This window comes from Notechis scutatus, chromosome 6, assembly GCF_049901735.1.
Source record: "Notechis scutatus isolate UNSWTSFEM ecotype Mainland chromosome 6, rNotScu1.2, whole genome shotgun sequence".
Classification (NCBI taxonomy): Eukaryota; Metazoa; Chordata; class Lepidosauria; order Squamata; family Elapidae; genus Notechis; species Notechis scutatus.
This window is the reverse complement of record NC_142014.1, coordinates 23,516,927-23,532,631: the sequence shown is the minus strand read 5'-3', so window position 1 is coordinate 23,532,631 and position 15,705 is coordinate 23,516,927. Positions and strand designations below refer to the sequence as shown.

The window sequence follows — 15,705 nt, the reverse complement described above, 5'->3', positions numbered from 1 at the left end:
AATAGGCTTTAGCAAAAGTTCTACTGTCCTTGTTGTTCATCCTGATTTTTGTCAATTGTCATTTTATATATAGATATTTTCCCCTTCATTTGACTCTGATTATTTTGTATTCACCAACCCCTATGTTAGGGACAAAGGAAAGGACCTCTTCATTGGTTTGAGACAAAATCATGTTGACACAAGATGATGTGGTTCCTAAACTGTCCCAGACACAAACCATTTAAGCTCTGAAGTTTCACCAAACTTGGAATAAAGTCCACAAAGAACCTGTTAACCAGTGTCATCCTTGTAACATGATCCTGTCTGTGTGCAATTCCAACTTCCTTGTTCTTGCATTCTAAGTCAGTTGCACTTTCCCAAGATTATTTTTCAGAGTGGTTGCCTCATATATAGAATGTTAATTTGGATTTAATTGAGTCATGCCTCTGCAGCCAGGTTGGTCGATAAGTTGGACGTCATTAGGAACAGAAAGAATTGTTGCACTAGCTTAATCTGAGCCACCACCTGAGTCTCCAGGTGCAAAGCTGAATCCAAATCTTACTCCAGCCTGTGAACCTTATAATTTTAAAATGTTGATTTTAAATTAATTTTTATATTTTAATGGTAATTTTATACATGTGTATATGTTGATTAGAGAAATGAAATACAAAAAAACTCAAACTTGATACCACCACATCCAAAAGAGATTGAAATCTGATTCCAGAGGATGCTTGATTTCTGATCAGGATCAGTTCTATCACCTGACCGGGCAGGAGGGGAGGCCTCAAGCTCAGAATTAGCCTTGATTCCTTGCACAGCCACAAGAAATCCAGAACTGACTCTCATGAAGCTCCATAGAGCCTTATCTGTCCGTTCCCAAGCTGAAGCTCGCTGGGGGACTTTCCTATATAACAGGCAGAATATAATAAAGCAGCAAGTTTGAATTCTATATGTGTGGGTCCGGGTGCTTGTGCCTGACAATTTTTGAACCTACCCTAACACATTGCTGGCCAAACATCAACCAAAGAAAGAGAAATGTCATCTGCATTTTGATGGCATATTGGTGAACTGCCTCATAGACTTTATGTTCACGTTAAATAACATGAGATATAAGATCTTGTTCTCACAATGGGATCTCCTCCATTGTTGGGTAGTAAAAAAGGACCCCTCCATCAGACCCATGAGAATCACTAGTGTACAAGAACTAAATACATGAGATCCTTCTTTGACATCCCCTGAAACAACCTTTGAGGAAGGAGAAGGACCATTATAAAACCATTTGCAACACTGATTAGGGCAGTGGCCCTCAGCCTTTTGAACACCAGGGACCAGTTCCGTGGAGAGAGGTTTTTCCACGAACCAGAGGGGGTGTGGTTTTCCAGGCTGCCTGCATCCTGTGGATGGGGCTTCCCTTGTTTGCACGGCCTGGTTTCTTGCGTGCCACGGACCATGCTGGTCCACGAACAAGGGTTGAGGACCCCTGGATTAGGGTATTCCTAGTTTTCTAAGTCATATACCACCAGTTAGTTGCTGCTGGGTTCTTCCTAGAGCAGGGGTGTGAAACTCGATTTCATTGAGGGCTGCATCAGGGTTGTGTTTGGACTTCGAGAAGCTGGGGTGGGCATGGCCAGCTCGATGTCACTTGTGTTGGGGGTGCATGTGGTAGCCCAAGCGTTCTGACAGCAAAAACAGGGTCCCGAGCTCCGTTTTTACTGGCAGAGGCACCAAGGGCTGATCATTCACTGTTTCCAGGGTGGCCCCATGGACCGGGCTGGGCCATGGACCTTGAGTTTGATACCCTGTCTTAGAGCAATTACATGCAATTCAGTTAACATGAATGAATTAGTGTTGTCTTCTTTCAGAATGTTGTTTTTGAGTTCCCAGTCTACCTAATAATCCTACAATCCTCAAAGGAATCCTTTCTATGTAAACCAGACCAGGAAGTCAGCAGCACAAGAGGACCAAAACTATTTCATTTGGCTATAGTAAGAGAATTTCGCAGTGCACCTTCTCCAGTTAATTTGGAAGGCATTTCCTGAGCCATTTTTGAATATTATCTTGAGTCTCTGGACTTTAAAAAATGCTCCAGCTCTTTTGGGCAACAGTTCCTGCATATTTGTGGCAATGTCTCTTCAGGTCTGGATCCAAGTTCTGAACAATGACTAAGCAGAGTGCTACTTAACTAAGGCCATCTAGATATTACCATACACTAGAGCAGGGATCGCCAACCTTTTGGACCTCAGGGACCACCAAACTTACTATTTTAAATCCCAGGGACCACTAACCGGTTCTGTGGGCATGGCCTAATTTGTGGGTGTGGCTTGGTGGTCATGTGACTGGCTGGGCATGGCTTGTATGTAAATATTATGAATATTTATATAAATATTGAATTTTTATTAAAAAAGAGCAACTTTTACCCAAAATCAGGCAAAGCAGGCAGCCAGATTGAGTTTCTCACAGAATCACAGATTCATTCAGAGATCTATCTATCTGCCATCGGCTAGCTCAGTCTGTCACATAAAATTTGCTTGCCATGAGTCTGCACTGAATAATAGAACTTTCAGTCCTAAGGGAGGTTCGGCTGTGCTTAAAAACAGAGCCGAAGATCTAAAGACTAGCAAGAAAGCAAGAAAGCAAGAAGCCAATCATTTCCTGTTTCCTAGCTAATCTAAGGCACAGCAGAACAGATGATGGTCGGAAAAAAGAAAAATAGCAATTTAGCAGGCAAGTTTGCCGGGTAAGGAGTGAGTGGGCGGGGAGGGTTCCCGCGGGCCATGTGGGCGGTGCAGCCTTGTGTTTCTGCGCAGCCTGGATGAATTGCTGGGGGGGGGGGTGCTCTGGGGGTGAGATTTCTCTGTGGCCCACCAAAATTTTCTCATGGCCCACCAGTTGGCGACCGCTGCACTAGAGGCAGTGTGATAGAAACATTGATGTACAAATTGCAGAATTTTAAGGAACAGTTTGAGGAAGAAGGAAAGGAGACTTGAGAGGACTGAGAAACAAAGGAAGAAAGGACTTCTTTGTTCCTGAAATATTGTTTGCAAATAAATCCCAGATTTTTTATTAGCTTTGTAATTCCAAAATGTAGGCTGCCATATTTTACTTATAACTCAGTTTCTGCATAGGATATAATTGGTTGGGCAGTTGTGACTGATTTTGTGAGGTCTTCCCTGAAATACTTGTTTGTATTTCATTGTTTCAGCGAAATAGTATTCTCTTTTAATGTTTCTTTTCATTTCCTGGCTTTATGGAAAATTGTAAAATGACTTAAAAGTTCAGGCTGGTGTGCATGAATGCATGGATTTATTTAATTTAATTTACTCAACCCCAAGGCCTGGGAGAGCAGCCAGGTCTTTATGGCTTTCTAGACTGGCAGGAGGGCAGTAGGCGCATGGGGGGAATCTCATTCCAGAGGGCAGGCCAACATGACAGAGAAGACATGTTTCTGGGCTCCCGTTAGGAGACATTGCTTTATTGAATGGATCTGGAGTGACCCAACTCTCTTGGATCAAACTGGCTTGGCTGAAACCACAGGAGATAGGTGGTCCCTCAAGTAACCAGGCCATAGGGCAATCTAGAACTCCATAGGTCATTGATAGCATCTTGAAAAGCATCCAGAAGCATATTAATAACCAGTTCAACTTAGGAAGCAGAGATAGTACGTCAGCATACCAAGGCTCACCAATTACTGCCATACCGCTTCATTTTGGACCAGCGGAAATTTCTCAATGGTCTTAAAGTGAAGTCCCCATACAGACCACATTGCAAAAGTCAAGTCTTGAAGTGACATAGGGCCTGTTGGCTCCTGATTTAGGAAGGGACGCAACTGATATACCAGACAAAGTTTTTACAAAGGTTTTCCTGGCCCTAGTTGTAACCTGCTCATTAAGCAGGAACTGTAAGTTCAGCAATACAGCCAGATCGAGCACCATTCTTGAACGGGGAAGTGCACCCTGATGGCTAAATCTGCCCACAGTCTTGAATTCAGTCCTGTGGTTGCCTTAGCCCTCTATACTTCCAAGGTCGGTAAAATGAGGACCCAGATTGTTAAAAGGCAGTTTGGTGACATTTGTCAACTGCCCAGAGTGTGTTGTAAAGCAGGGGTCCTCAACCACCGGGCAGCGGACCGTCCGGGCCGTGAGCACTCTGTACCGGGCCGCAAAGAAATTTTTTTAAAAAAAATGGCGGCTTTCTTCGCCTTCGGTGAATGCTGCTGGGATCGGGATCAAGGACACAAATGAAAGAAGGGGAGGGAGGAAGCAACCGAAGCCTGTCCTGCTCTCTGGCTCAGCGGCTGGTTTCTCCCGCCTCGTTCCTCTCTCAGTCGCTCTCTCGCTGCTCCACCAGCCCAGGAAGAAACCATCAAAGAAGCCGGGGGTGGCGGCTTTTCCTGTCGCCGCAGCTCCTCTGAAGCGCCCGGTCACCCCCACCCGCCGCCCGCGCGCGGTTCAATTCAGTGCCCATTCTGCCTGCCTGCCTGCCTGCCTCGTTAATGGTTGATTCGAACAGCTTCGCTGAGTAAAAGAGGCGAATAGTTATTATTCTCAGCCGAAGCTGCTCCCAAACAACCAGAAACTAAGGCAGGCAGGCAGGCAGGCAGAACGGAGCACTGGGCTGAACCGCGCGGGCAGGTGGGGGTGGGGTGGGGGTGAAACGGGCGCTCGGGGGAGCTGCGGCGACAGGAAAAGCCACCCCACCCCTGGCTTCTTTGAAGCAGTTTCTTCCTGGGCTGGTGGAGCAGCGAGAGAGCGACTGAGAGAGGAACGAGGCGGAGGAAACCAAGCCTCCCCCCCCCCGCGCCCGGTCCTTGAAAAAGTGTTTCTGCTTGAAACCGGTCCCTGGTACAAAAAGGTTGGGGACCACTGTAAAGGACTGTAGAGTGGTATATAAATCTTAAGTGCTGTTGCTACTGCTATTCCATCCAAGGCTAAAGATGGAACCCAGGTCCTAGATGGCTGTAAATCTGTAGCCCCTAGGATTGAGTCAGAGATAGTTCTTCCCTATAGATAACTTACAATATCCAGACATTAAGATGGGACCTACTTATTTATTTTTTGCAATGGTGTCATAATTCAACAGTAATGATATGCAGCAATCTAATTTCCCAGAAGAGAAGAGAAATATCAGAATACTGACTGAAAAAGAAGTCATGAACTTCTGATATGGATTTGCTTTGCCAAGGTTTTCTTTTTCTCAGAGAGAACAAGTACATTTTTCAAATAGTTGTTTGACAATACTGAATTCCAAAAGGACTGAAATGCAGGGCTTATGTTTGCCTTCTACAGAAGAAGAATCAATTCTCATTTCACCTTGCAGGAACAGCCCTAATGAATAGTTAACGTATTCCTGGTGGAAATTAAATTCACTTTATAGTCTCCGGGGAAACATTCTTTCTAATGCGATGAGTGTTTTTACATTCTCTGTACTGTACGTTGGAGAACAGAATAAATTTTAGGAGCTACTCACCATTTACTGGTAAACTCTTTCTGAATATTTGTACTCAACTAGTTCTGATTAGAACAAATTAGTGTTTGAGAGGAGAAAAATTAAAGCAACTTCTGTTTGGAGAAACAACAATAATAGGGATTTATATGTTTTAAAATAGCATACATTTTTAAAAATCCAATAGAATGTAATGCTAAACATGATTTAACAAGTTTTAAAAATATTCTATATTTCTAACTCTCATAGAGCATTTAAGGTTAATAACTGGTTATTTCAGTTTAGCATTAGTCCATGTTTTTTCTATTAGTATTAAAAGTGGAGGCTAAACACATAAAGAACACTTGCTTGAATTGGGTATGTCTAGTTTGATGAAAAGAAGGACTAGGGATGACATGATAGCAGTGTTCCAATATCTCAGGGGCTGCCCCAAAGAAGAGGGAGTCAAGCTATTCCCCAAAACACCTGAGGGCAGGACAAGAAGCCATGGGTGGAAACTAATCAAGGAGAGAAGCAACCTAGAACTGAGGAGAAATTTCCTGATAGTTAGAACAATTAATCAGTGGAACAGCTTGCCTCCAGAAGTTGTGAATTCTCTAACCGTGGAAGTTTTAAGAAGAGATTGGACAACCATTTGTCTGTAATGCTATAGTGTTTCCTGTCCGAGCAGGGGGTTGGACTAGAAGACCTCCAAGGTCCCTTCCAACTCTCCTCTCCTCCTCTCCCCTCCCCTTCCATTCTGTTCTAAAACACAGCTGGCTTATAAATAGAAGAATGTAGTAGGTTCTTAGCATTAGAATATGCCTGAAATACCGTCATTTCAGGCACATTGTTGCACAGACTTAAATTCAGAACTCAGCAAGGTTTATTTGCAAAAAAGCATCCGTACAATTTGTGCTGTTCCTAACATGGAAGGGAGGAGAAAGTGTTTGACTGGGTGAAATCTTTAATATTTATTGAAATCTAATTAAATAATCACAATCAGAATATTATTTCTAAACGTTGATAATTATTTTCCGTTTTAAAACGCAACATCCCACACAGCATGATTTCTTTCCAGTACAATTGAGTATGACTGTTCTTGCAAAGGGGGTAAACAGGACTTGCTTAATGACAGCCTGACTTAACAACTGCAGTTATTCATTTAACAAAAAAATGGTCATAAGAGTAGGTGCTCCTTGCTTAGCGATGGAAATTCTGGTTGTTAGTTGAGGACAGCTTTATCTAATACAAACAGTTTGCTGAACGGAACTTGCTTTTGAGCAGTCTAGAAATCTGTTTTTTTAAGCCATTCTGGGAAATCCTGTGGCATACGCAACATGCTTTTGGGAATTAATTTATATGGTGGTGGAAAAGATACAGGCTGCAAATTTCTCAGTTCCATCTTGATTTTAAGAGGATGGGCAGGGAAGGTTAGAGAAGGATGTAAAATGCTGTCCTTTTCTAGATCCAGGGTGATAATTAATGGTGCAATACACTTTTTATTTATTACCAGGCAAGCTGTGATTAAAGGATCCTTGCCACATCCATTTGCTCTGACGTTATTTGGTGACACCCTATATTGGACGGATTGGACGACTCGCTCCATCCTGGCCTGCAACAAATACACTGGACAGAACCTGCGTGAAATACATTCCAACATCTTTTCTCCCATGGATATCCACGTCTTCAGCCAACAGAGGCAGCCCAGTGGTGAGTTGTTCTTGCTTTTCCCAGAATGCCCAATGTGGAGATTCTCATTTGTTTTGTAGGTTTTTCAGGCAGTCACACGTACAGTTTATACAGCGTAGGCACTTAGCCGCTATGCTTATTTTTTTTTTTTTTGGGGATTAGGCAATATCTTTGTGGTTGAAAAAGTTGAATAGAAAACAGACTTTAAAAGAAAAAGAACAAAGGAAATATAGCTAAATTTAATGTATGTTAAGCGTAGTTCATTTTGTTTATCAGACAGAAAGATCAAATGCCTTGGTCTTTAGTATATTGATTTTTAAATTTGCCAGTTTTATCTTTAAATTACAGAAAAAATGCCCAAATTCACTGCTGTAGATCAGTCATTTTGCTATCATATTTCAACTAGAGTTTGTCAGAGCCACAGATAGGTTTGTGGATGTCTTTTTCTCTATTATTGGATAAGGATAGATGTACAGGAAAAATTAAAATTCAGAAGTGCTGCATACATCTTCCCAGTCTCTGTTGAGCAAGAGCTTAGTTAAAACACTTTTTACCCTTCCTGTAAAACCTTGTAGTGAGGGAATGCAGGAAGATGAGTTGGGTATAATCACTTTTAAAATGATGCATTGAAAGACTTAAATATTGTGTACAGTCAGTACTCAATTTACAATCGTTCTTTTAGTGACAGTTCTAACTTACAACATAACTGAATAAAGTGACTTGCAATGGATCCTTGCAATTATGACTGTTGCAGCATTGCCACAGTCATGCAATCAAAATTCAGGTGCTTGGCAACTAGCATGTATTTATGATGGTTGTAGTGTCCTGGGGTCACGTAATTACTATTTGCCACTTTATTTGTTTGTTTAATTTGTTTGCTGCCCATCTCCTAGTGAACGACTGGGCGGATTCTGATAAGTCAGTGGGCGAAGCCAGATTAGCTTAATGGTGTTATTCACCCAGCAGCTGCAATGATTTGCTTAATGACTGTGGCAAAAAAAGATGATAAAATTAAGCAAGATTTCTTTAACCATCTTGCTTAGCGACATACATCCTGGTTCCAGTTGTGGTCATAAGTCAAGGATTATCTGAAAAATGGGTTTAGACAAACCATATAAAGAAATATGACCTTATAAGTTCTCCCTATTTATTTGAAAACTAAGAAGAACTTAAAAGTTTACCTCTGGCCTGTCTACAAATGGACAAGAGACTCTCTCTTTCCAAGTGTCACTACTGACTGTTGAGTCCTTTCTGAAGGCACCTTCTCTCTTAGTTGGTCTCCAAGAGTAGAAATGGCTGTGATCCGGTCTATATTTATAGGAAGCCATGTACATATCCACTGTACATAAATATCCACCCCTGCAGTTCAGAAACTGCATGTAATGTGGTTTGGAGGGTGTTCAACACCCATGTTCATTTTATCGTTCACACTTTCCCCTCTTGATATGGCAGGCTTGCTACTAACAGGGAGACTGTTCTGTGCTTTCTGTTTTTGACAGCTACGAACCCCTGCAGGAATAATAACGGTGGCTGTTCCCATCTGTGTTTGATGTCTCCCATCAAGCCCTTTTATCGGTGTGCCTGTCCCACAGGTGTGAAACTCCTTGAGAATAAGAAGACTTGCAAAGATGGTAAGTTGGGTATAAGCACTAAGCAGGGACGTCAAAACGATCAGGTTGCGACCACACGATGAAAGCCCCAGCCCCTTTTTATATGCATCACAATACACCTGCCACCAAAGTAATCCAACTGGAAGATTGAATATTTATTTAATTTATATCCCACCTTTATGTTCTTTTGTAAGAAAACTCAAGGTGGCAAACATACGTAATTGTGTTGAGCCACTCACTCATACATGCACATAACTGTGGTTTAGTGGGTTTATTAATACGCCCCAGCAGTTCCCTTCAGCAAAAAAACAGAAATATCCCAATTAAGTCCGGCCACCAATAGATTGATGCTAGTCCACAGAGCAATGGCCAATGAGTCCACAAGTCACTTGAAAGTTTCCCAGGCAAAATAAACCCACCAGGCAAAATTAAATCCACAATACGAGAGGGTTCGTGAGGCACAAACCAAGTCACAGTGTCAGTCCAAATCACAACAACCAGAAAACACACAGCTAGGAAATGAACACATTATTCCCAGCATCATCACCGCCTTCTGTCTGCTATGCTAAGTAGCTTCTGATGCAGCCCATTAAGAAGGACGGGGCTGCCTCTTCGCAAGTAATCTGGCTGACCTTCTCTCCTCAGGCCTTTTCTCTGCCTATATGTTCTTGGATCCGTGCAGAAGGCAGTTTCTCTTCCTCATCATCCCTCACCGGCTGCAGCTGCATGCTTACCCCACCTGACGCCCCAGGGCTGTCCTGCTGTAGCCAGAGTTGGTTACTTAGGGCCATTGACCAACTCTCCTCCTAATGTGCCAGGAACTGGTTCATCATCCCTCCCCCCCACACACACACACAGCTGACATCTGAAGAGGTATCTGAGGAAACATCCTGGGGAGTGATCACACTAATACTCCTTTCTCTTCCCATTTTCCTCACAACAACAACCTTGTGGGATGGGGTGGGCTTGAGAGAGAGAGTGACTAGCTAGCCCAAGGTCACCCAGTTGGCTTTCATGACAAAGGCAGGACTAGAACTCACATCCTTTTGGTTTCTAGCTTGATGTTTTAAGCAGTAAACCAGGTTGGTTCCTAATAGGTGTATGAATGCCCATGGTAATTTTCCCTAACTAGAAACGGCCATTGGTGTTGAATTGACCAAAATTAGTAAAAAAATAAAATAAATCTTCTCTTAGTTTGATGGAGCAGGATTTGGAAAAGGCATTTTCTCTGCATGGCATCTCCCCTGTTATTCAGTTGCCCAAAGAACACAACTTTGAGAACTAAAACTGTGGTTCATTCAACTTTTCCCCTTTATACTACTTCCCAATCAAGTCAATAAACCTAATTTTTAAGTTGTTTAAAACAAAAAGAGGAAATGGAAGAAAGTAAGCCCAGCTGTGCAGTGCTGAATTTTAACTTTTTCCTCAGGGGAAAAAAATACATGTCTGCTATCCATCAACCCCTTCGTTCCTGTCATTTTACCAACAAAATTTTTCTTTCCCAAACTGAATAAAAATAAAGGAAAAGATGTATTAGTGATAAATTACTTGGAACGAATATTAATTTTCTGCAAGGAATCGAACATGCCCATTTTAACATGGTAATTCAAACCATGCAGGCTCTCAGATAGTCAAACTTTTTTCTGCAGCGTGTGTGGAATACTGTGTGGAATGTATAACATTTATACTACTTGGCCCTGGTGGAGAATCGGTGCAGCAAAGGTGAAATCTGGCTGACCTCACTAGTGTAGTTTCCATGACGACTAATTTTTCAGGGAGGCAGGGAGTCCTCTCAATTATAGCAGAGACAAACCTTTTTGTAAGGCTCTCGTTATTTTTTTAATTCATTCCTTGAAGACCCAGTTGCCTTTTGCTTCCTGTTTTCCAGCAATTCCAAAAATCTTTAGGGAAAAAACCTTTTTTAGGAACTCGCATAAAATTAAATCTGTGGTTAAGTGATTTTTATGGCTGATAGCACCATCAGGCCACTTAAGTTCTGTTGCTGCCTGCTTTCAAAACAAGCCTTAAGCATAAATATGGACCAGAAGCTCCGTTCGCTACTACTTGGAGCCAAAATAATCCTAGAGAACAAGAGCCAGCCAAGGTAAGAGACAGAAGCGGGGAAAAAGGGCTGCTGGTAAGATGATCTTATAGTGGCTTACAGAGTTGTTTTAGAGGTGTTTGTGGTGTGTAAAACACTCCCTGATATTGGTCATGCCATTCATATGTGGTTGCGGGGGTTTTTTTGGGGTGTTTTTTTTTTTTTTGATGCAATCTTAAGTGAAGAATCAGTCGGTTTCGCTTTAGAAGGAACAGCCGGAATGTTATGCACATCCTTGGCATAATCTGTATATGATTTCTTCCATTGCTAAACAAAAATACAGATAGGTAGTCCTCGGCTTACGACCACAATTGAGCCCCAAATATATATTACTAAGCAAGACAGTTGTTCAGTGAGTTTTGCCCAATTTCACAACCTTTCTTGCCACTGGTTGTTAAGTGAATCACTGCGATTGTTAAATAAATCAATCAGGGATGATCAACATTTTCAGTTGAAAGCTGATGCGATCAGAAGGTCTGGGGGGCCACATCTGTGAATTCCCCGTGTTGCTGTTCACACAGATTTATTGCCTGCCTTGATCAGGGTCGCTGCACAGCAGAGCAAGCACAAACTCTGGTGATGTATCTGGGAGGAAGCAGAGGGAAAGCTCCCCCCTCCCAAGCGACTTGCAGTTTCAAATTGCTGATATTCCATCACAGAAAAGTAGTTGTTCTGAGGGGGACTGCAGGATGGGAGAGGGAGAAATTGCTCGCTGCTCCCTTCCTCCTAGGCATGTTTGCTTCAGATTGCTGGCACCCCAGCGCCCTCAGCATTGGGACCCCAGGCATCTGCTTCTACCGGCCAGTTGATCAGTTTGAGAAATGGCTCTGCTGGAACATCTGCCAGGCATCTCTTCCCATTTCTAAGCTGATCAAAGTGATGAGTTCAGATGGCTGTTCTTAAGCGGTTAATGGCAAGGGGAGTCCAGAGTCTTGAGGTGGCCGCAAGGAGGAAATAGTGAGGAACCAGTCTAGGTCAGTCACCGGGACTAGAGGTTTAGTTTTCCGAGCTTTTGGACTCATGCTGGAGCCCATCGTCAGGAAACTTCTCTATACTGAAATGTGTGCTGTGAGCTATTCTGTATGTTGTATTTATGTGGTTGGGCGGGGCTTCCTATTGATAGTTTGGTGTACTGATGGTTGGCTGTTGGCTGTCGTTTCCTAGGGCTGCCAGTCCTGGGCTCCTACGTACTTGAGAAGCTTGTGATAAATCAGCACTCCTGTTAACTAACAAGAGGGCCATTTCCCAGGCTTCAATCACTTCCCTGGCTACCTTCAACAATTCAATTTGCCTTCATTCGTAGGAAATGTTGAGCTTTTTCTTCCACCACTTTGCAAAGGTTAATGGCTTCATTTCTTCCTTTGCTAACATTTCCCCACTGCTGGACTCATGGACTGACATTGGATCAGCCATTGGCTACCCGTGATGTCACTGAGATCTACATAACCATGACGTTCCTGTATGTTTTCAACAAAGAGGTAGGCGGCCGTAGAAGTGACTTTTAATTCTAATTTGTTGGGATTTATCTATACAGGAGCCATGGAGTTGCTACTGCTGGCCCGAAGGACGGATTTGAGGCGGATCTCCTTGGACACTCCAGATTTCACGGATATTGTGCTGCAGTTGGAAGACATTCGTCACGCCATTGCCATTGACTATGACCCTGTGGAAGGGTACATTTATTGGACAGATGATGAAGTGAGAGCCATCAGGCGTTCGTTCCTCGATGGCTCGGCTAGCCAGTTTGTTGTACAGGCACAAATTGCACACCCGGATGGCATTGCTGTGGATTGGGTGGCCCGAAATCTTTACTGGACGGATACGGGGACAGACCGCATCGAAATCACAAGGCTTAATGGGACTATGAGGAAGATCTTGATCTCAGAAAACCTAGAAGAGCCGAGAGCTATAGTTTTGGATCCTATGATTGGGTAAGGGCCCCCCTTTTTATATTATGCGGGTTTTAAAAAATTAAGAATTACCATATTCTCCAAGTCAAATCTAATGTTCATTTCAAGATGCTTTCCCTGATTCAGAAATACGAACCTTCCTTTATTTCCTTACCGTAAATAATTTCTGTTGATCGTTCTCGGTTTTAGAGTACCTAAGTTAAGATTATTTGGGACCAATAAAAGCTTTCTAGCTTGTTTTAGAGTAGCCATAATTCCAACGAACATGTCCAGTTCATCTGCTCTCTTCCTCCAAAATGAGATTTGATTTACAGTGTGAAACTGATGAGAAATGTAGATGACGAACTGAAGATTAGCCTGGAATATAAGGCCCCCTTTAAAAGCGCCTGAAATGTCTACATGGATTTCCTAGGGTATTGACCAGGCTGCAGTAGATTGGTTGAAACCATAACAAAATCAAAAAAGTGCAGCCCATCTGCTTCATCTTCTGCATTGTTACCCAAGGGATCCCCACAGTGCGCCATTACACATTTTCTGAGTTGCCTTTTTGTAAGCTATTGTGAACCTGTTTGAACACTGATCTTTTCCCCCTTTCTTATAATAGTGAACTGAGGCAGTTTTAGGTTGCTTTCCATTTGCGTTAGTCTTTTTTTTTTTTTTTTGAGCCCATGAGTAATAGGGTGTAAAACATTTTAGCTCTGTCACAGATCTGCAACTTGAATGCAGTGTGGATTCACCTATTTAAAACATTAGCTTTTATGATGTCTTTGTAATCACCCCTTACACTTTTAAGAAAAGGGGAGAAAAAAATGATGGTCCTTGGGAATTTTTTCCCCCAGCAAATCGAGAGGCTGATCTAATGTTGGACAAGACCCAGCTTGGTGTAGTGGCTAGGAACCAGGAGACTGTAAGTTCTAGTCCCACCTTGGGCATGAGACCAGAGCTGGCTGACCTTGGGCCAGTCAGTCTCTCTCAGTCCTAGGAAGGAGGCAATGGCAAACCACTTCTGAACAACCTCGCCAAGAAAACCGCAGAGACTTGTCCAGGCAGTTTCTCAGAATCGTTCAGAATTGAACAAAAGGTGGGGGGGGGAAAGGCATATATTCTGTGTACATTTATGAGAATTATACCGCAGATTGTCACGGGAATTCAACCAGACAGTTTTGCAGATATGTTTAAGACAAAATAATTTCAACTGCAGAAAGTACAGGCCACGTGCCAAAGTAAGCACAGTTTAGTCTCTAGTGAATACTACTACTGCACGGTTTTTCCAGCCCCTGTTTTATTCCGTCTTACCCTTTTCCTTTTAGCTACATGTACTGGACCGACTGGGGAGAGATTCCAAAGATTGAGAGGGCTGCCTTAGATGGATCTGACCGAGTTGTACTGGTAAATACCTCACTTGGTTGGCCTAATGGATTGGCACTGGATTACATTGAAAACATGATATACTGGGGAGATGCCAAAACAGACAAAATTGAGGTTTGTTGTTTCCATTTCTCTTCCTTAGCCCAATATTCAAAGTACTTCCTTGAGATGTTGTATTTGTGTCAGTGGCTCAGCTTATGTTCCTGATGAGAAACGAATGGCTAGGATCAGTTACAAGAAAACAGATTTTAGAATCAGAATCAATAATTGTTGGATTTACATATTACCTGTGTTTCCCCGAAAATAAGACCCCATGTTATATTTTTTTCCACCAAAAAAGGCACCAGGTCTTATTTTCGGGGGTGGGGTGGTCCACTGACTCACCTCACTTGCATGCATTGCCCCCAGCCTCTTTTTCTCTATCAGAGGCCTTCAGGGACTTCTTCATTTGGCAAGGCCAACAAGGCTTTCCTGAAGGCCTCTGCAGCCAGTAACAGAGCTCCGGATTGATACAGAGCTCTGTTATCAGCTACAGAGGCTTCAGGAAAGCTTTTCCAGCTGCAGCAAAAGAAACGGAGATGTGCGAGGCCTGGCTGCAATTATCCAAAGGTAAGTAGTAGGGCAGTTCCACCACCCCCATCCCCGCCCTAGCTTAATTTTTACCTGTTCACCCTGGAGTGGGTGGAATCTGAATTAGGATTCATTTTGGGGATAGGGCTTATATTGGGCTCATGTGTAAAAATCAAGCTAGGACTTACTTTCTGAGTAGGTCGTATTTTTGGAGAAACACGGTAATATGAGCTGCTGATGTTCTCCAGTCATGATCTAACTTTCCTGTTGCTGCCTATTGAATCATCTGTGAAAGGTTGAATCATCTGAATGGTTTATGGACAGTACTGAGGGAACTGCTGTATGATGCCACCAATGTTGGAAGTCCTTGGTTTTCAGCTGCTGCCACAGCTGCATAGTATTTTAATAGGTTAGATTTCCAAGTTCTCAACTCATCAGCTTCATATTTGGTATTCCAATCTTCCAAAACTAGCAGCCGAATCCCATATTGACTTGCCGATCTTTTCAGCAGATTTGGACAAGCTTCCCTGAAATAAATTGTATTATACATACAAACACATTTCTTCAGAAGGCTAAGAAAGAAAAAAGATCTCAAGAACATTGTTCCTGTCACTATATCAATGGATAATGCCATTCTTCTAGGGTAGGGATCTCAAACCTTGACAACTTTTAAGACTTGTAGAGTTCAACTCCCAAAATTCTGGAAACTGAAGTCCATAAGTCTTAAAAGTGGTCAAGGATGGAGATTCCTGCTATAGGGCAAAGAAAGTATGATAATTTTCAAATCTAGAGTAGATCTTTAAGAATCCCTGAAACTTTTATCTGTCAGCTTCTGGAGTAGGAATTCTGAAGTCCACATTGCTTAAAGTTGCCAAGGTTGACAAACACTGCTCAGGAGATTTCCTCAAGATCTGGTTCTTTCTTTCAGTAATTTGGAGAGTAGCTTCCTATAGATAATAAATAATCCTTAAATTGCAGCCATAGTTGGGAAGTAGAATTTCAGTTGTTAAGCAAGGCAATTGTTAGGCAAATTGTGTCCACTTTTAAATCTTAG

At 42.5% G+C, this 15,705-nt stretch overlaps 1 protein-coding gene across 1 annotated transcript in view; it reads left to right on the top strand.

Annotated features, from left to right (window-relative positions):
• LRP6 (LDL receptor related protein 6) overlaps nucleotides 1-15,705 on the top strand; it is a 73,300-nt gene that overhangs the window by 22,509 nt on the left and 35,086 nt on the right. The window contains exons 4-7 of the mRNA XM_026679261.2: nucleotides 6,917-7,113; nucleotides 8,592-8,723; nucleotides 12,338-12,734; nucleotides 14,024-14,195. Coding sequence (XP_026535046.1) covers nucleotides 6,917-7,113; nucleotides 8,592-8,723; nucleotides 12,338-12,734; nucleotides 14,024-14,195 — 898 coding nt within the window. The remainder of the gene's footprint in view (nucleotides 1-6,916; nucleotides 7,114-8,591; nucleotides 8,724-12,337; nucleotides 12,735-14,023; nucleotides 14,196-15,705) is intronic.